This window comes from Anthonomus grandis, chromosome 13, assembly GCF_022605725.1.
Source record: "Anthonomus grandis grandis chromosome 13, icAntGran1.3, whole genome shotgun sequence".
In the NCBI taxonomy this organism is placed as follows: domain Eukaryota; kingdom Metazoa; phylum Arthropoda; class Insecta; order Coleoptera; family Curculionidae; genus Anthonomus; species Anthonomus grandis.
In genome coordinates, this window is record NC_065558.1 from 16,518,963 (window position 1) to 16,539,155 (window position 20,193).

At 33.6% G+C, this 20,193-nt stretch overlaps 1 protein-coding gene across 1 annotated transcript in view; it reads right to left on the minus strand.

Annotated features, from left to right (window-relative positions):
- Nucleotides 1-79: 79 nt before the first annotated feature.
- LOC126744289 (endoplasmic reticulum transmembrane helix translocase) overlaps nucleotides 80-20,193 on the minus strand; it is a 28,540-nt gene continuing 8,426 nt past the window's right edge. Inside the window, exons 4-11 of the mRNA XM_050451669.1 lie at nucleotides 18,917-19,165; nucleotides 18,024-18,862; nucleotides 10,697-11,588; nucleotides 6,974-7,170; nucleotides 6,772-6,911; nucleotides 6,554-6,716; nucleotides 5,215-5,358; nucleotides 80-363 (exon numbers count right to left, since the gene is read on the minus strand). Coding sequence (XP_050307626.1) covers nucleotides 259-363; nucleotides 5,215-5,358; nucleotides 6,554-6,716; nucleotides 6,772-6,911; nucleotides 6,974-7,170; nucleotides 10,697-11,588; nucleotides 18,024-18,862; nucleotides 18,917-19,165 — 2,729 coding nt within the window. The 3' untranslated portion in view covers nucleotides 80-258. The remainder of the gene's footprint in view (nucleotides 364-5,214; nucleotides 5,359-6,553; nucleotides 6,717-6,771; nucleotides 6,912-6,973; nucleotides 7,171-10,696; nucleotides 11,589-18,023; nucleotides 18,863-18,916; nucleotides 19,166-20,193) is intronic.

A 20,193-nucleotide genomic window follows, 5' to 3' on the forward strand; every position in this document is an offset into this window, starting at 1 on the left:
CCTTTTTGTTATACAAGAGCTCGCTGGAGAGTTCGTCACTAGTATAGATTAAAATTTCTAAAATAAAAATAAAACGCAGTTTTATTACAAACAAAAACATATATTTTGTTTTTAAAAGTACATTAACAAAAAAATAATACTTTTTGTCGTTGATTTTATGCCTAACAACCGAAAGAAATGGAATGAAACTTAGTAGAGCCGATACGAACACTTCGTTCTCAGCTTTAAAATTTAATTTGACTAAATAAATAATTTTCACTATAATCTCGTTCTTCCTTCTCCGCATATCCACAGACAAATCCTATCGACCAGATACGAAAAAAAGAAGTCTGCAAACAGCACTTGTAGTAACACGTATTTGAACTAAAAAAAAATAAATGAGTTTTAATAGACACGTCATTTACAATAAGCTCTAAAAGATTTTTACAATACTTTCTTAGTTTTACAGGGCGCTTCACACAGTTGATCCTAAACTTTACCTTTTAATAAAATTTAGTATATTGTTTTTTGAGGAATTAAATTTGATATTAGTTCGTTTCTAACTTACAGTAACCTCCTGTACTACGTCTTTCCTTCTCAAAGATAGAGGGTCATTTTTTTAAATTCAAAAAATACGATTTCTCAACTATTTTAAGGTAAAGTAAAAATGTGAAAAATCGCCAGGAGCTACCGTTTTTGAGATATTTGCATTTCAGGTATTTAATGAAAGCTCCATTTGTGGCGAATACTAGATGCTCAATATTGATAGTGTCAACAATTTTATATAAGAACAATTAGGCTGAGCTACGTACAGTGGTTTTAAAGTCACTTGAATGACCATTATTAAAAGCGTTCCGGCGGGAAGACTTATAGACCGGGGCCTGTTTTAAACACATTGCTTTGCATTAAAAGATCGACAAATCCGCGTGGATTATGGAACAGCGGCAGCGTACTAATGCAGGTGTCGATGTTAAAGCATACCGCTTCGTGCAGTGATTCATAGAAATCGGTTATCAAAAGCGGATGCCGCGCCCAGGGCCCCTGCCGCCTTTGACAAAGCCGACTATTTTAAAGTTTTAGGACAGTAGCAGGCGAATCGAGGCAGGCGGCTCTTTTAGTCTTGCTCTGATGTTTAATAAGAGTGTTGTATGATTATTATAATATTTCTTTGTTTTTTAATTTGCGATTTGTTAAAGTTTTTATTTCCTTGTTAATTCCTATAGTTATTTGAGTGTTGTTATTGTTTTTTTTGTTTATTAATATGGCTTTCTGGAGACCTTTTGAGGTAGCCGATACAGTATCGACAAGTAGTGTAGCTAGTGAGGAATCCAGCGAGTTTGGACATAAAGACTTACATGTTCAGTGTCAAAGAGTAATTAATCTTAAATATTTTTAATTGCCTTAGACAAGAAGATCCGGATATGTCAGAGAATGCCATAATTAAACGTATTCATAAATTAACTTTAATTCCGTCGTCGACAATTTATCGCGTTTTAAAAGTGGGAGATGTTACAGACCATTCTGTGAAAAGAAAAAGAGTCAGCCAAAAACTTAGAAGAGTTGATGAAGCTACCAAAGACGTTATCCGGCGTATAGTATACGACTTTTATAAGGCTTGGTTCCAACATTGGAAATGATTAGAGAAAAACTTGTCGAGTACCCTGATTATGACTATAAGTGCTTAGCAACACTCCGGTGTATCTTAAGAGAGTGCGGGTTTAAACACCAAAAACTAAATAATAGAATGGTTATTATGGAATCGCGGCGCATTGTTGAACTTCGGCAAGAATATTTACGTAGTATTAAGTTGTATCAGGACCTAAATAGACATATTATTTATATAGATGAAACTTGGTTTGATACGCATGACGTAGTTAAAAACGGTTGGGTTGATAGTTCAGCAAATTGTGTTTTGAATACGCCATGTTCGAGAGGAAAGCGAATCATTATACTTCATGCTGGCAGTACAGAAGGATTTGTTAAAAATGCTTTACTTTTATCTGCTAAAAATATTTCTGAATCGTCGTTCTGATTACCACGAAGACATGACTGCGGCATTATTTGAAAAGTGGTTCTCTGAGCAGCTCCTACCAAACATTCCTCCAAACTCAGTAATCGTTATGGACAATGCTCTAAAAAACAAGATATCATAACTTTAATGAAAATTAAGAACATTCCAGTCTCTAACAAAATCCCCTTAAAAAAGGAGTTGCTTAATGCCATTAAAGGTTATAACTTTAAAAATGAGTATGTTATTTATAACATTGCTAAGAATAATGAACACACCGTTTTAAGGTTGCCTCCATATTATTGTATTTTTAACCCCATTGAACTAATATGGGGCACATTAAAAAAATAACTCCGAAAGTGCAACAGTTCACCAACATTAAGTGCGGTAGTTATTAAAAATATCTGCAAAATTGTGTCAGAATTCGAAACTAATAGAGGAAATATTGTGTTGCGCACGTAATTAAAGCTGAAATTAAACCGTGAAACGTAATTAAACCGTTTTGCCACCCATACTCCAAATAATAATTCATCCTGGCCTTGATGATTCTACTTCTGAGGATAGTCTTTCAGAAGGTTAGTTAAGCATTGGTGAGTACTTTGCAATAATATAAATAAGTGTTTGAGTAAATATCCTAGTCGACTTTACTGCGTTATAAAAATGTACCTAAGTAGGCAACATAAAAATAAGTCTCATCTCAAAAATAACCAGATCAACGAAATAATAGTCAGTAAAACTCTAACTTTAACTTAAACATTTTTATTTTATTTTATTATTCACCAAGAGATTTTTATAAATAACAGCACGCCTCTGACGGCGCGGCGGCAGAATCCTTTATGGTTTTTATGGGTCTTTAAGTTTTTGCTTCTTCAAGTGAGGTTAAAACTACTATACCTCTTGAGACGGAAGAAATTCTGCTTTTTTTCGTGGTAGTGGAAGATATGGGAAGTATTAAAGTGAGTGGAGTCCGCACCATTAGTATAAGATACGCAGACGACACCGTGATCCTAGCAGATAACAAATCAGACTTGCAAAAAATGATGCACTAGATTACACAACACAGTGAACGATTCGAACTACACATGGACACTTTCAAGACCAAATGAATCGTATTCTCCAAGGTACATACATACACAGTATACTATAACAACCAGTAGGTTATCTCTCCCCGTTTCCATTCATAAATCGACGACGGTCTCAAAAACCTTGAAGCCCGCACGAACAGCAAATAGACGGTAATTTTACGTAAAACCATGGGCGGCGTGCATGGTGCAATAATAAAATTTATATATTAATTTTTTAGATTATGGTTTTTCGGCAACTGGCAAATTTTGTTTACCAATATTATTACTTATTGTAAATTGTTTATAAATAAGAATAAAATTAATATAAACATTATTATGAAAAGCCATGTTAATAGGAAAATTGAAAATTAGCATGCAAAATAAATTTCTTAATAATAGCACAGGATAAATAGCTAGCTATTTGTTCTGTAATAGTGGGTAAACTTTCAATTAAAAAAAAATAGTTGTCAAAAAAAGTCTGCCAAATTTGTGAAACTTTTCATTACAATTGTACGATTTATTCTTACATTCTCGTACGGCACAAACAGTTCTGCCTTTAAATTTGTTACGTCTTTCCATTTTCAATTAGAATACAAAAACAAAATTATAAAACTCACGCAATCAAATATAAATGCTTCTCGCAACAAATAACATACACAAAAATAAAATATGGCAAACGTATCTCTCCGCTGCTAACGACGTCACTGATCATAAGCAAGAGCCGACGGGTGAAATATTTCGGATGAAGCGCGTTGGAGGTCAACGAAATTTCGGCATCGAGATAACCTACTGGTTGTTATAGTATACTGTGGTACATACATGTCACCGAAACTGCTGTGCTATACTCGTATCTTCAATGTATTACTTACTGGTTGTGAAGGCTGGACTGGACTCTCGATCCAATAACTGAGAGAAGGATCGAGGCTTTTGAGATGTATTTTATCGCCACATGCTTCGTGTCTCATGGATTCACCGAGTTATAAACCAAGAGGTATGAAAAAAGCAAAAGAGTTAGCCACATGGATCGCCAACCTTCGCGTGGAAAGGGCATGATAAGAAGAAGTAAATAGAGGATATTTTCCTTTCCACAGAGCAAATTTACTTGCCGAGTATTTTTCTTCCGTTTATGTGCATGATATGGGGGATGAGTTGCCAACTTTAATTTTGAAATTTCGGTGGGTTTGAGCAAAATTCACTTAACATTGGAGGAGGTTTTTGCGTGCATTGAGGGCTGCAAGGGTAAGATCGGTGCTGGACCGGATGGAATCCCTGAATTTTTTTCTTAAGCAGTGTATCTGTATACTAACCCAACAAATCTCTGGCCACAGGTTGTTTTCCAACTTTTGGAAGAGGAGCTTTTAAAAACCAATATTCAAATCTGTTTCCAGGGAAGAAGCTACTAACTACCGAGCAGTTTGTAATCAGTCAGAGATACCTAAATTACTCAACTTTTTAGTCAGTAAAGTCTTTTCTTTTCGAGGCGACATATTCACAAATAAATTCCATCTCGCTAACTTAACTATAACTTCAACCCCTAGAGAGGCATATTTTTTCAAATTGGAAGGGTTATATCTTATTAATTTTAAAGCAAGAGAGTTAGCACGGAAAGTAAAAGGATAAATTTGTAGGGACTCCGTAAGATGGTCCGTAGAATAAACAACCTGTGGTACGTGCCTGTGTGATACAGCCGAATCAATATAGTTTTAAAGAGAGAAAGTTAGCACAGATTACACAATTGGTTGTTCGCTCCTGTTTGTGACCCCCTATTGTTTTCTTTCTCTTTTTCCTTTGGTTGTCTAATTGCACCATCCTTTAGTTTTATGAATTGTTGATAATTCACCTCTATATTACAACTGTTTAAAGTGTTCCCGGAACGGTCAGATAACACATACTCATTTGTATTAAATGGTTTGAAAACTAATTTCAAAAAAATATTCGGGAAAACTAGAAAATTTACTTTGACACCCTGGATCTCAATAGACAACTCGGGGTCTATTTTAATGTTCTGATGTAAGGGGTTAAAGTTTTGCAGCATCTCTCTGAAACACTCTGTAGATTTACTCAAAATTGTTTTCTTGATTAAACTAAACTTGCATTAGTGCATATATTATTATTAAATTTGGCTAATTATTTCTCTAGTAAAGCCCTTTAATATTAACTTACATCTTCAGGAAAATCGATGATTTCAAATTCTCTCGACAATTCTGGCATAATTCCTAAGGTAAGCGCTAAAACGACTGCTCCAGACCCCAAAATGCTGTAAAGTAACGCCTTGTTTTCTCTTAAACTTTCCATATACGGGTTGCCCTAAAATTGGGATTAAAGAAATCAAAAAACAGTAAAAAGTATAAAAGAAACAGAGCAGATAATTATTAAAATAAATTACTTCTAAATATTCTTTGTTTAAGCGAATTTTATTATTATTGTGAAGATCACTAGCTTTTTTATATACAGCACAATTCTATTTTAATTACTGTTTCATGGTGTTAAACAGGCTATGTAAACTGTAAATATTGGATATTTCAACTTATTTCAAAGGATTTTTAAACATGAATGTTTAATTCTATATCTAATTTGCACAATTTACCCTCTTTGATGTTTTGGATGTATGCAAACGCGGGCAATTCTTGGTATTTGTTAATAATTGTCAAAATAAGTAGAAAATAATAAATTTATATTCAAAAGAATACTCTTATAACCAAAACTAAATAAGGCTCAATTGTTGTACTTCGCAACGATTTCTGGATAGAATTTTGATAAGTTATTAACTTTATTATACCTTAGAAAGTTGTTTATAAAAATCTCACTCTCTATAAAACATTAATGAGACTCAGGATCCACTCCTCAATTACGTTACTTTCAGTCTACTTGTAAAACTATTGATATGTTGTTTCTTTTTCCATTTTTGGTCCAACATATTTTCCAGCCCTATAGTTTTAGGATATTCCACAGTATTTCTCATTTTTTTCTTAAAAATTACTTTTGAATTTAAAATTGCTGACTTAGATGAGGATAGTATTACTATTTATTACGAGGATAGTATTGTATTCGACGTCAGCATACTAAATAATGATTACATTAGGAGTTAATGTGCTTAAAAGGTCAATTGCCTATGAGTTGAAAAAAAAAGAATCAATACGGATCTTTAAGAAAGTACATTATTTCTCATAGACAACGGAATACAACCCAATCATTAAAAATTCGTAATATTATTTAAAAAAAAATGTGGATGCCAGAATCACTTTTTTTATTTATAAGAATCGAAATATCGATATTATCATATGAACTACAATCCTTCCTGGGATAACTAGTTTGACCTCCTATCTTATTTTCCTCTAAATCCTAATTGCTCTTTTAATAATAAGTTATATACCACTTTAATCTAGTTTTCATAGTTCATTGCAATCTTTTAAGAATGATAACATTAGTGAAATTCATCTATTGGGAATTCATTTGGCCCATGACTAAATTATTGGAGTTTAATAAATTAGATTCAACTCACCCTATAATTTATCGCAAAAGTAGCAATCTGCAATGCCATGGAAATAATATAAACAGTGCTGTTTATAATATTAGGTTCAAACAATGCATCCTCCTCTTCCTCGGTGAGTTTCTTAATAGTTTCTGTACCATTATTATTAGCCAAATCTACTTCTTTGGACACTCTATATAAAAAATAAATTCAGTGAATCATGCCGAAAACCAATTAGAAAAACTTACTCTGGCGTTCTGGCTTTTGCAGCTTGCACCAAATAAATCAAACACCAAAAATGTACGGCAAACTGTAACAACACGGTTGATATCGTGTATAAGTTGAAAATGTTTGGTAGTGGCCTCTGTTTAGATAAACTCTTTAGGGGCTAAAATAAAAGCAAAATAACATTTTCAAATATTTTTATGGTAAACTCACTTAAGCACCAACCTTTGATCGTGAAATAAACAAAAAACATGCGGCTAATAAAATTCCTTGTAGAGTAGCTTGCATGTCTCTTAACTTAATTCCATCCAAGTAGAGAACCGATTGGGTGTAAGCGAGGATAAGGGCGTTAAGTGCGAGGATTTTAAACATTTGTAGGGTGGTGACTAGGGTGCAGCGTCCTTGTTTTATTATATGGCAAACTGGAAATTAAAATACCAAATTGTTTCACCAAAAGGCATAATTTATGCTTGTTACGGTAATTACCATGGAAAGTTCAAACTAAAATATATCATGTTATATTTTACTAGGAATTTGAAGAGTTAATAATTTACATGGGTCAGGTTCTTTTTTTTTTGTAATATCAATGAGGTTTTGCTAGTTGGTTTTAGGAAAAAATTGGACGTTTGGTTTATTGAGACGTTCTGTATATGATGATTTTTTGTTTGATTAAAAAGGCCTATTGATAAGAATTCGTTATTAAGGCTAATACTACAATTTTAAGTGGAAGAATAAAACTTTTTAGATGAATCTTGAAACATTGTTTTTTATTGTTTTACTCTGTTCCAAGCATACATTTCGGTTAAATTTATGGCGTTTTCACTTTTACCACCCTCTGTATTTGCTATTGCTTCCAAAGATATTTTAAGTAATTCGACCGTATATTTGGATCAGTCAGCGAATTCAAATACAACTTAGTAAAGAAAATAGGTGTTGAGATTATTTGTATCCATCAGAAAAAAAGTAACGTCGTCGTTAATGCAACTATAACATAAAACGAGCAATCTCAATATAAATTGATAACTTATATCTTATAAGACCCTATAAGATTTTTCTATATTTTTATTGCAGGTGGTTGCATAATTGCAAGAAGATTTTCATTTGAAGGTATTAAAAATCCTTTATGTGAAGGTACTAAACTTGGTCAACATATAGGAAGTTTGAAGCTTGTGTGATAGAAAAAAAACATCAACATAAAAAAAATCACATTTTTGACTCTTAACATAACACTATAGGTTTTTAAAGTGGTACAATGGGATATGTCAAAAACAGCTGCAAATTTTAGTGTCATTTTAGTGAAATATCCTAAGATATTTTTGACATTTGTCCCTTCACCCCCTAAAAGAGAAGGCTCACTTTTTTATTTTAAATGGAATGATGCGTTTTTTATTTTAAAAATCGAATCTACATCAAATGTGAAAACTGTTTGCAATTTTTTTTAATTGCTCTGCTGGTTACGGAATTCTAGTCAAAAAAATTGTAATTAAATTTAAAACTAATTCACATATTTTAACTACACTAACAGCCGTTGCCATAGACATCCTAGTATGTTATTTATTTATGTCACATAAAAATGTTGACGTTTGGTTGACAACTAAATTGAATTTCAATATAGAAGTTGATATCTTGTTGATTTTGCAGAAAAAAGTTTAGTTACTTCGATCACTAAACCAAGATATACAGTAATGGCCAAAAGTAGATAGACAAATGATTTTTAAAAAAAATCAAAGGAAATAAAAGTTCTATAATAAAGATAAGTATATTATGGGCAACATAAACATGTATAAAAATAATAAAACATTCTTTAGAAACAATCACCTAATTTGGTAAATAATAAGAAATAACTAAATATACGCTGGACAAAAGTAAATAGACAAATTTAAAAAATAACCAATACTCTTTTTTTTTCGAAGTATTTTTTTTTAATTACAAACAAACCATTTTCGATGGGATTAAGATCGGGTGACTGGGATGGCCATTTTAAAACTGGTATTTTTTCTTCTTCGAAAAATTGCTTCATAATTTTGGAGGAATGCTTCGGGCATTATCTTGCTGAAATTGGAATCTCAATGCAAAAATTGTCTTCGACATAGGGCAACATAACATCTCTGAGAATATCCCTGTACATAAACCTGTCCATTATGCCCTCTATGCGAGGTAACGGGCCCATTCCATAACCTGAGAAGCAACCCCAAAGCATCACTGATCCACCTCCATGCTTAACTGTGGGTTTTGTGTACTTGGGATTCAAACGCTGGCCAGAAGTCTAACATAGTCGTTTAACATATTGAATTCCATCGGAATTAAACAAATTAAACTTCGATTCGTCGCTCCAGCAAACACGTTTCCATTCATGCTTTGTCCAGTGTATATGCTGACGGGCAAATTCCAATCGGACTAAGCGATTCTTTTTTGAAATCAATGGTTTTTTTGCTGGCCTACGTGCAAATAGATTCTCTTCTACCAACCTTCGTCAGTCCTTGAGGACACATTACAAATCTCTAGAGCCTGTAATTCTATCTGAATTTGACGAGAAGTCATGAAAGGGTTATTCTGGCTAATTTGTTTTAATTTACGTACATCTCTAATGTCCATTTTTTTTGGTCGACCAGATTTATTTTTTGATAATTGCCCAAACAGCTTTTATTTTAACATCAAATCTACGAGCAATATCAATTTGACGATCACCCGCGCGATATGCATTAATAATGCGTTGTCTTAAATCAAGAGAGAATCTAATTCCGCGTGGCATGTTGCACCTTGAGTTAAAGTTACTTTTGACCAGCTATATTTATATTATTGCTTTATCTGATAGCAAGCAAAATATTTAACTGAAATTTATTGGTATCTTTTTATAGACCGCCTTACAAATAACAATAATTTAAAATCTAGGGGACCTGTGATTAGTTGAGGTCATCTTGTCAACTTGGCCTGCTCGATCGCTAGAATTAATCCTCCTTGATTTTTTTTAAGAGGACTTATAAATAAAAAACACATCATTCCATTTAAGATAAGGACTTCGTCCTCCTCTCCTGCTAGAGGGGGTATAGGGATAATGTCAAAAATATCATCAAATGTATTGCCCGGATACTTATGATGTCACCAAAATTTTTCGTCGTTTTTGACATATTACATTAAAATATTTAAAAAAAACCCATCCTGTATAAACACTAGATAAGAATATGTAAACCAAGAGTAATGAGTAACAGTTTAAAAATTATTTCTTGCTATATAAATACTCTTTTACGCAAAGAATCTAGTAAATACCCAATAAAACATTAAAAAAGTGTTAACAATTTCTCTATATTAGAGGACGTCTATTTCTTATATTTCTTGGGATCCATATATGTGCCCAAAAATCTTACTTGAACTTTGCTTGATCAGTAAGCTATAGCTTCTTTTCTCAGAGTATTGCAACATTTTATTAAAGCAAAATTAAGATATTAAGTGGGCTAGGCATACCAAAAATCCCTCCACTATATTTTGATTTAACAAAACAAAATATGTGCTTGGGTAAGATTAAACAAAAGACCCCACACACTTTAAGTGTACAAAACTCTTGTATGAGTGTTAATGATGATTTTGTATGTTAAATGGGAGTATGTTAGTGTACCATCTTGCCTAGTATATGACTTGCACAGTTTCAATTGCGATATTAGGAGTGTTCTATAAATTTATGTAGTCAGCTACTTTACCCTCAAATAACATATTTTTCGACCTTTACACGCATATAGTTCCAAAATTTACTCGGAAAGAAAAGTCGTGTCCGTGAGAACTTTTGTTCATAATCCTTCAGAAACCTTTTATATTTAAAGTATGCGGGGTCCTTTGTAATAGATCTCGAAGAAAAGCAACATACAAAAATTGTCATATTTTCAAACTTGGGCACAATTTTTACGAACTTACTTAAACTAGAAACTAAAAATATGCTCAAAAAACATAACTTACTGCACATAATACTGGACAGTCTGCTAGTAAACGGAGAAGCAATACTGGCGTCTCCCAGCTTGACCACCTGCGATTCTTGTTCCTCCTCCAACTCCTTCATCAGCTTATTCATTTTATTCTGCAACCGATCCCGTTGCTCCTCAACGGTCCTTATGTGGTTTGGTCTGGAGTTGCTTCTCCTCTCAACAACCTCTTTGCTTTGCTTTTTCTCTAACTTCTCTTTTTGTTCTTTCATGGCGGGCAATTTCTCCGGCGCGTTTGCTAAAATAGCTACACCGACGTCCGCATGCTTTAACGCACCAACGTCGTTAGTGCCGTCGCCGCACATCAGTGTTGTGAATCCCAGAGATTTCAGTTGGGTGATCACTAATTCTTTTTGTTTCGGTGCAAACCGGGCGAACACTGTGATATAGGGTAGGATTCGTAAGAATAATTTGTAGTAGTTGTCCTTTAAGTGCCTAAAACTGTCTCCGGTAACGCAGAAATCATATTTATTAAAACTCTCCAGTTCAATAGGTAATTTAACATCCTTCCTGATAGATTCCCAACTAAATGTCCTTGTCTCACTGTCTTCTGTTAATATTAAAACGGGTTTTGAGGTAAATTTCAGTTCTGAAGCCACATGGCAAGCGGTTAAAGGATTGTCTCCAGTGATCATCACCACTTTATGTGAGGCGTTTTGTAGTTCTTTTATAGCTGGTTTTGAGTCGACTTTTAACGGACAAGATATTATAACAAAACCAGCAAATTTCAGGTCTTTCTCGATATCTTCGCGGGTCAAGTCGCGCAATTTTTGAGATGAGAGTTGTCCTATTTGTTTGTAGCCTAGAGCCAGAACTCTGGCTCCGCGACGTGATAGTTCTAGGTAGACTTCGTCGTAGAGCTTTGGACGCTGAAAAAGTTATTTATTAGGACAGCTATTAATCATATTTCGCTAATGACTATTATTATACCGTTTTTAAAATGTAATAAAACTTTTAAAGAAATAAAACTGATGGATAACATGGATGGTGGATAACAAGGATGACGTGTCTAAAGGGTCTGTAAATAAGACATAAATATCAAGTATCTTGCCTAGTAGTAGGTTTTAAATTCGAAAATTAAAGAGAAGAATATAATATTTATTATATTGTTATTGCTCTACCACCCAAAATAGCTCATATTTCGAATTCTGTCTGAAAAGTAAAGCAAATTTCATTCGAAAATCAGTAGCATGTATATTATAGCTACAAGTTTGTTTTTGTATTTTCCTGGTTTGTAAATTGTAATTAAATAATTTTCGAAATTATATTCCCCCTTTGCACTACTATATTGTTGTACCCTGTATTAAATCATCAACATACATTGTATCTCTTAAGCACTTAATTCATTTAAATTCATCTGTGTAATATTAGAATAAATTAGATTAAAGCTAGTTTAATTTTAGAAATAGTTTAGTGAAAAACATTTATATGCCGTAGCCGTGTAGGTAGAACAGAACCTGCATCATCTGTGCAGGAGTCTGATACATTGGCTTTTATTTACCTCAATTATTAAATACACCCATAAGTTTTGCATGTAATTTTCATGGTAAATAATAAACGTTATTATTATTATTATTATTAATATTATAAGAAAGGCTCATCTAATATACAGGTCACCCACCAGGTTCTTTTGGCACCTTCTTGAAATTATTAGAGAGAAAATTAATATATGTGCATTCTCACACACAAGTAATATTACCTGAAGTTTTTATTGTTCATTTTAATACACTTGATACAAAACTTTGAATTGGGTCAGACAATCTATGGGTCAATGAGATGTCTGGACAATTTGTTTAGCCAAAAACGGCCAAACACTTCAAACTTAATATCGAGGGGGACATTTATTGATAGAAATTGCTTGAATTAAAGGTCATTTGAAATACCTTGAATTAAAGGTAATTTTATTCTTTACATAGCCCTATTTTTATTTTTATTTTATCAGTTCGTTCTCAAGAAATATGAATAAATGTGGATACAAAAAAAACCTTATTTTAAATGAAAAAAATAAAAAGTATGTAACACCTATTTTATTAAATGTTGAAAATGATCTCCGTTGACCTTCAAAAAAAATACAATTGTTGTTTAAAACGTCTTCGTACATTTCAGGCATTATTAACTGACATTCCTTAACAATCCTATTTAGAAGTTCTTCAAGTGAATCAGGCTTTGTGGCAAAAATTTTGGTTTTTAGATGTCCCCATAAAAAAATCCAGAGGGTGTAATTAATTGTGCCTTATATTAATTTTTTATATATTTTTTTATTATATTTTTTTATATTAGTTTTTTCTCTGTCTGCCTTTGGTTCGGAACTATTTCCTTTTAGTACCCCCTGATGATGGACACCACTGTGTCCAGAACATGTAGGGAATTTTAATTAACTAAAGGTTTAATAAATAAGTGGAGGGAGACTGCAGGATTTTCATTTTACCTTAATTTATTGTATTTTTTTTTCCGAAATGCAATGCAACATTGTTTATATTAACAAAGAATTTGAATTTAAATGTATTACTACAAATCCTTCATTAAATGGAGAGCCTTTAATGAATGGAGAATGCTCCAATTTATCCTCCGAGTTTTTATTGGCTCCAAATTGAAATTTGAGACTCGTATTGTTGTTTTAAAAAGAAAAATCGCCTCTGTTTGTTATCCGCATTGAGATTAGTATAGACGTGGCTAGAAGTGTGTACTTTACCCTAGTAGAGTACCACTCAAGATATGGGATTCAGTTTTGGGGTTTCGTTGGGTGGTCGTCTTGTTCAGTCACTTTCGTCTGGCAGAAGCGTGCTATGAGATATTTGTGTGCGATAGGATATAGAGACCACAGAGTAGGCTGCTATTTGTTAAATGAAGAGAAGAGAATATGAAGAGAATACTCACATTAACTTGTATTTTCATACTGATGACGATAAAAATAGTACAAAAAAAATACAAGAGTAGTACCAGAAATAATACTAGCAGTCTATGCCTATGCACCGACAAAGAGTACCCTTACAAAATACTCACTTATATATGAAGGTGTTAAAAAGTAATAGTAAGCAGTTTAGCCGTTCTGTTAAAAGTTTATTAATTAAAAAAGGATATTACTGGCTAGATGAGTTTTAAAGAGATATTTTGTAAGTCTTATATATTTCATGTTTTTTTTTATTTTATTAGATCTTCCAAGCTACCTACATGTTAAATTTTGTAGTATATTGTCCGTGTTTACTGGATTTTTTTATTAACATATTGTTTTATCTAAAACTACTTTTTTTCGAGTGAGTTTTGTTTCTTTTTAACTGTATATCTGTATTATTATATTTTTTTGCTTTGTTTATAACTCAATGTCGAAAAACAATGAATCAATAATAAAATTAAAATAAAACTTTTCAGACCCTTTCAATCCTTTATTTCACCTGGAGTTTCATCGTACTATAGGTAGAAAAGTTTATAAAGAACCGGCTGCTCAATATGCGCACAAACCCATTTTTCAACACAAAATCGATAGAAAATCCGGTGGCAGAGAGAAAAGACGACCGCAATATATTTTCTCTCGCTTCTTATTAAAGAAACCGCAAGAACAAAGCAGCCGCCGTACTTCGTTTCTTTGTACCTGCCGGGGATTTAAAGCCTATGACGTAGCCTGAAGGCCTACTCAGTGTCGTCTCGTACAGGAAGTGAGTTAATCGTGTTATAAGGCACTTAAAATCTGTTGTGTGTTTTTTTTAAAGTATAATAGTGAAATAGACTATAGTTTTTTTAGTTAGACTATGTCACCTAAGAAAGTAGGCAAACAGGGACAAATAATTCACAGCCACGGGAGAGAGATTATTTCAGTTAATTCCAAATTTACTACCTAATTCCGTCCTAGTATTAGACAATGCAGCTTATCACAATGTGCCTGTAGTCAAGAATGTTACATCTGGAGGTAAAAAGCAGGAAATAGTTGACTGGCTCAAGGAACGTAATTTTACATTTGATGCAAAACTCACCAAGACAGAGTTATATGAAATAGTGTCTGAAAATAAAAAAAAAGTATCCTGTAAAAACCAAGTTGGACGACCTAATGGAAACGCATGGACATATTGTGTTACGTTTGCCTCCATATACCACCCAGAGCTTAATCCGATAGAAAAAATTTGGGCAACTGTTACGAATTGGGTAGCAAACAGAAATTCCACATTTAAATTGGCGGATGTCGAAACTTTGACAAGGCAGAAATTTGCGGAAATTTTGAATGATGAGTGGATAAATATTTGCAACCATATAGACAACATAGAAAAACAATATTTCAGAAGTTATCACCTTCTTGATGAAGCATTGGATTCTTTAAAATTTACAGTAAATACAGGCTCATCTGATGAAGAGATCGAATGGTCTTCATTGGATGAATCTGATTTAGGTTGTAATACACTATCTCATAGTGAATAAAAATATATAATATGTAAAATAATGAAGTAAAACTTTAAGCTTATACCAATTTGTTTCTTTACACAAGTCGTTTAAAATACCTAATCCTTAAAAAAGAAATGCGAATAAAGAATAATTTTCAGCTACCTATTTGAAGTTCTGTTTTAAAAATAATTAGCGAACTGCATTCTCCTGTAAGTAAAACTATTTTTTATTAGATTTTTTATGGGCACATCACAATGCAAAAAAATATAATTTTAATTTATCTACATTTTTTTAAACGAATCTCGGAGTAATTAAATTCAAATATATGCATTCTTAGTTGGTATTTCAACTAAATCAAACGCACTTATAATATCGCTAGCTATACCTACTAAAAATCTAGGGCTATTTAAACTCTAGTACAAATAAATATTAATAATTTCAACAAGTGTGCCGCCTCCACTGTGTTCAGACCTCGACATAGTCATCTGACCCGATCGATAGAATAACGAGATGCGCGGATTTTGCCGCCTGTTGATGTCACCGGTTCTTTATAAACTCTTCTAACTATACCATAGTCGCAATTATACAGATATAATCATTCAAACCTCGCCTATAGGAACGGGTCTATGAGCGTAAGCGAGAGGGAACATATGGAGTCCGCATAAGACAGACAGAAGGCACAATAAATGCCGTTTCCAAATTAATACGTTTGGCAACACTGATATTTCTGCCGCACGGCTCTCCGCTCCTTCATCGAAAAACGAGACAATTCTTATCCCCACCACACTGCACTGCCAATATGAGATTGCATTTTAAACGTTATTTTTATTCCTAGCTTCCTGCTTAATCAGCAAAGATTAAATTTAAAACCGCTCGCTATTTTCTTGTTAAAATGTGTTCTCTTGAGGAAAAAAAGCAAATTATTAAGTGGTATTATGCCGGCAGTTCTGTCGATGAAATATCAGGCAGAATTGCTTTCACGTTCGAAAATCGGCCTATTCCCGTCCGCAGCACAATTTTTGCAATTATCCATAGGTTTGAGACCTTTGGGTGCTTGCAAAATTGCAGGAAATGCTACGCAAATGAGCAACCACCTGTTGTTAGACCGAGATGTTAATGTTTGTGCTGTTGCTGAAATGAACTTTCCTTGCAATAGTACAACCATTGCCAAAGAAACGGGTATTGAGCCTTTAAGGGTTAGAAGAATTTTAAAAAGAAATAAGTACAAGTGCTATAAGTTGCAAAAAATCCAAGAAATTTTCCCACAGAACCATGAGAGACGGATGGAATTTTGCCATGAAGTATTGGAAAGGGCAAATCGGGACGAAATGTTTATTAGTAACATTTTGTTTTCAGATGAGTCCTCTTTCTCTATTTGTGGTAAACATAATCCGTCCATTACAGTGGGTTATTCGAGGGAAAACAAGCACATAAGCATACCAACACGTACACAATACCCTCAAAAGGTTAATGTATGGGCTGGCATTTTAGGTGATTCAATTATAGGCCCTTTTTAATCGGTGAAAACCTTACCGCCCACAAATACCTTAATCTTTTGAGGGATGAAGTTCTTTCTGCTATTTGAGGGCTCAATATCAATTTAGAACAAATTTGGTTTCAACAGGATGGTTGTCCCACTCATAACGCATTAGTGGTACGTCAATTTCTCGAAACGTCTTTCCCTGATCGAACAATCAGTGGAAACGGTACTATTAAATGGCCCGCCAGAAGCCCCGTCTTAGCCCCCAATGATTTTTTTCTATGGGGATGCCTAAAAGAACAAATATATAGGCACGAAAATGAACGGGCTACTAATTTAGAAGAGCTTTGTGTTAAAATTAGGCAAGCATTTAATAGTATCTCCATTGAAATGTTGTCGAACACGAGAAGGTCCTTTTATAATCGACTGACGTACTGCACTGCTAAACAGGGTGGCCTTTTTGAATCTGACAAATTTTAATTTTTATTTAATATTATCAAATTAACTTAATTTTTTGCTTTATTTTGAATTAATTTTTTTATTTCCTGTCCAATATTTAGTTAATTTATGTTTACAACATTAATGCAGTCGGGTTTTAGTTTATTTTTTGCTGTTAGGACAGGCAGCAGCAAAGACTCAAACGAAACAATTTTTTTTTTTTTAATTTGCCACAGAGCAGTACATCCCCGCTTGAACGCCTTAAGAATATTGAAAGGTTTCGGTTTCGGGCTTCGGCGGAGTCCGCTGCTTCGAGTATGTTGTCACAACGTTGCCAGACCTACCACGATATATAATTCCTATAGGCGAAGTTAGAATGATCATACCTGTATAGCGTCGCATGCATAGTCCAATTCATAGAATGCAAAGAAACTTTGACAAGTATAATCTTCCAATCCATCAGTCCCTAAGGTTATTTAAAGTAAATTGTTTAGAATTATTACATACTATTAATTAAAATAAATTAAATTCTTGTTTGAGCTCCAACCTTTACGAAACAGTGTAAGTTTTTAGTAAGTAGCTACCTAGTTAATAAATTTTTGTAGTTTATTATATCTTGTAAAATGGTTTACCGTTGATAAATAAATAATGATTTTACCAATTTTAACATTCTACTTCCTATAGCTTCAAGATGAATTTTAGTATAATATAGTTGTGTATCTGTTCATGTATTTTATCCATACTGCCTTTTAATACTTTACTATACTACATTCTTTATTGTTTTATACTTTTCTATGTAAACAATTCACTTTGTATTTTACATGAACGAATGAGTATGAGTACGTAAAATTTAAAACATGTCAAAAACCATTTGGCTTTGACCCAATATACTCTTCAAATGCAACAAAAATTGAAAATTGATCTAAACCATTTTCAACCTTTATCTATTGTATGATAGGTATTTTAAAAGATATTAATTAAATAATTAAAAGTAAATACATACAGATAAACTTACCTCACTAAACATATCTCTTAAAGTTTCAGGAGCTCCTTTGACCGCTGACATATACAGAATATCAGCAGAACCGGGATTACTCCAGCCCGCCACCACACTCATCCGCTTCAATTGTGACGAGAAATGATGCCGAACGAAAATTTTTAATCCAGACATTTTCCCCCTTTTCGGTAGAACACAATCGGCTTTTGTTACGACCCAATCAATAGCGGTCATTGTGGCCTTCTCAAGGGGATCCCCGACCAACCCATCATCCAATTGGGCCAAGGAATGACACGTGGCCAATACTTGCACCGTTTCGATGGGCGCGTTCTGTATAGGCGTGACCTTCGAATCGTTTTCCGCAAGAGCCACGCCCTCCACCACCAAATTATCGCTTGTCAAAGTGCCCGTTTTGTCGAAACAACAAATGTCTACTTTACCCGCGAACGGAATTCTAAACGGTTCCGTGCAATACACTCCTAACTTTGATAGGGCTAATAGTGATGTATTGACTGCCAATGATAGTTCAATGGGCAGTTCCGGTGGAATGACTGACGTTAAGATTAAGGTGCATTCCAAAAACAGTTTGTAGCGGTTCCTTTCTGGATCTTCGACTCCCTTTTTCCAGACGTAAGCGGCCGCTGCAATCGCGAATACCAACAGAAACAAAATAAAACCGAACGTTTCTTTATTGTTGGCAGTGACCCGTTTGACACCAAACAAAATGGTTCTGAGCAATTTCCCTTGAGCGGTATTAAATCCGGTTCTGAGTACGTAGGCGACGCAACCATTATCGGGAGGTCGCAATCCTGTGCTGGCTTTAGTGGGGGAGGTATGTTGCACCACTTTGGTGCCTCCTAAGAAATAAAATGCTTTATATTTAAAGAATGTTTACAAAGAAAGTAACTAACCAAACAACACATGAAATTTTCCATCAAAGTCTGGATCCAAATTTTTATCAGGATTGCAAGTTTCAATGGCTTCTTTCATTTGAGGCACCGATTCTCCAGTAAGCATACTTTCATCCACTATACAAGAGCCTCTTAAGAGAACTACATCGCACGGGATTAAATTATCTTTTTGGGACCTTGTAATTGATATTACATCTCCTGGGATCAGTTCATCACTTTGGATTGATCTCCAACGTCTGTTACGATACACTGGAAATGTTATAATTAGTTTAGTTTTTTATAAATTAACGGGGAAATCTATTAAAGTTTTTTTGTTAATCTCATGAAACTCATATTGAATGTTTAACAAAATACATATATTGAATTTTATCAGTTTTGCTGCATCTGAATTTGGAAAAAGTCAAATGGAGCAAAAACGCGTATTCCTTACACTGAATACGTGTTTTTATTCCATTTGACATTCCTGTTAATAAAATAAAGTCCCTAAAAGGTTTCAAATTTTTTTTTATTTCAATTAAATTGAATACAGTATTCTGACAGAATAATTTTAGTATAGTTAGTAATTATATAGGTATTTGCAAGCAAATACAGTAGAAAATAAAGGTCTTATTTCACCAGAAATTCCTTTAAAAAAATAGGTTAAGTTTAGCATTAGTTCCGTGTCAAAGCTCGCTGTTCGGGATTATTGTTCACCATACGTTTGTACTCCTAGTTAACCTTATTTTAATAAATGTTTTTTTAAAAGAAGCTCCGTCGATCTTGTTATTTAACTGGCGCTGCGAACAGGATAGCGCAATTTCGTCTTTTATCGGAAGTTCCGTTGTGCGAAAGTGAATTTTAATTCTTCATGCGCTACCAAAAACATTGAACTGCAAAGGTGTTTCAACATTTTTAGTGGAAAATAGACAGAATTTTTTTTTCCAACTAAATATAGAGATTGCGGTTCTGCGGACATTGGTAAAACATACCGTAGCTGTGTGTTAAACCACATCCTCTCTAGACCAGTTCGACGTTATCCAGGCATAAGATTGGTACCATTTGAGAAAAATTTTTGCAGTATAGACTCTGTGGATCAAACCATGTCACTACTACTCCCGATCCTGATCCTTAACAGTAACGAGCCCATACCAGGTCCTTCAGGTCTACAATCTACCCAATAATGAATATTACATTGAAGAAGTGGCTTCATCCCTTATTGTTAATAATTACCACACTACATATATACCATTTAACATATCTAGTATTAAGTACACCTTATCCCATTTTCTTAGTAATGT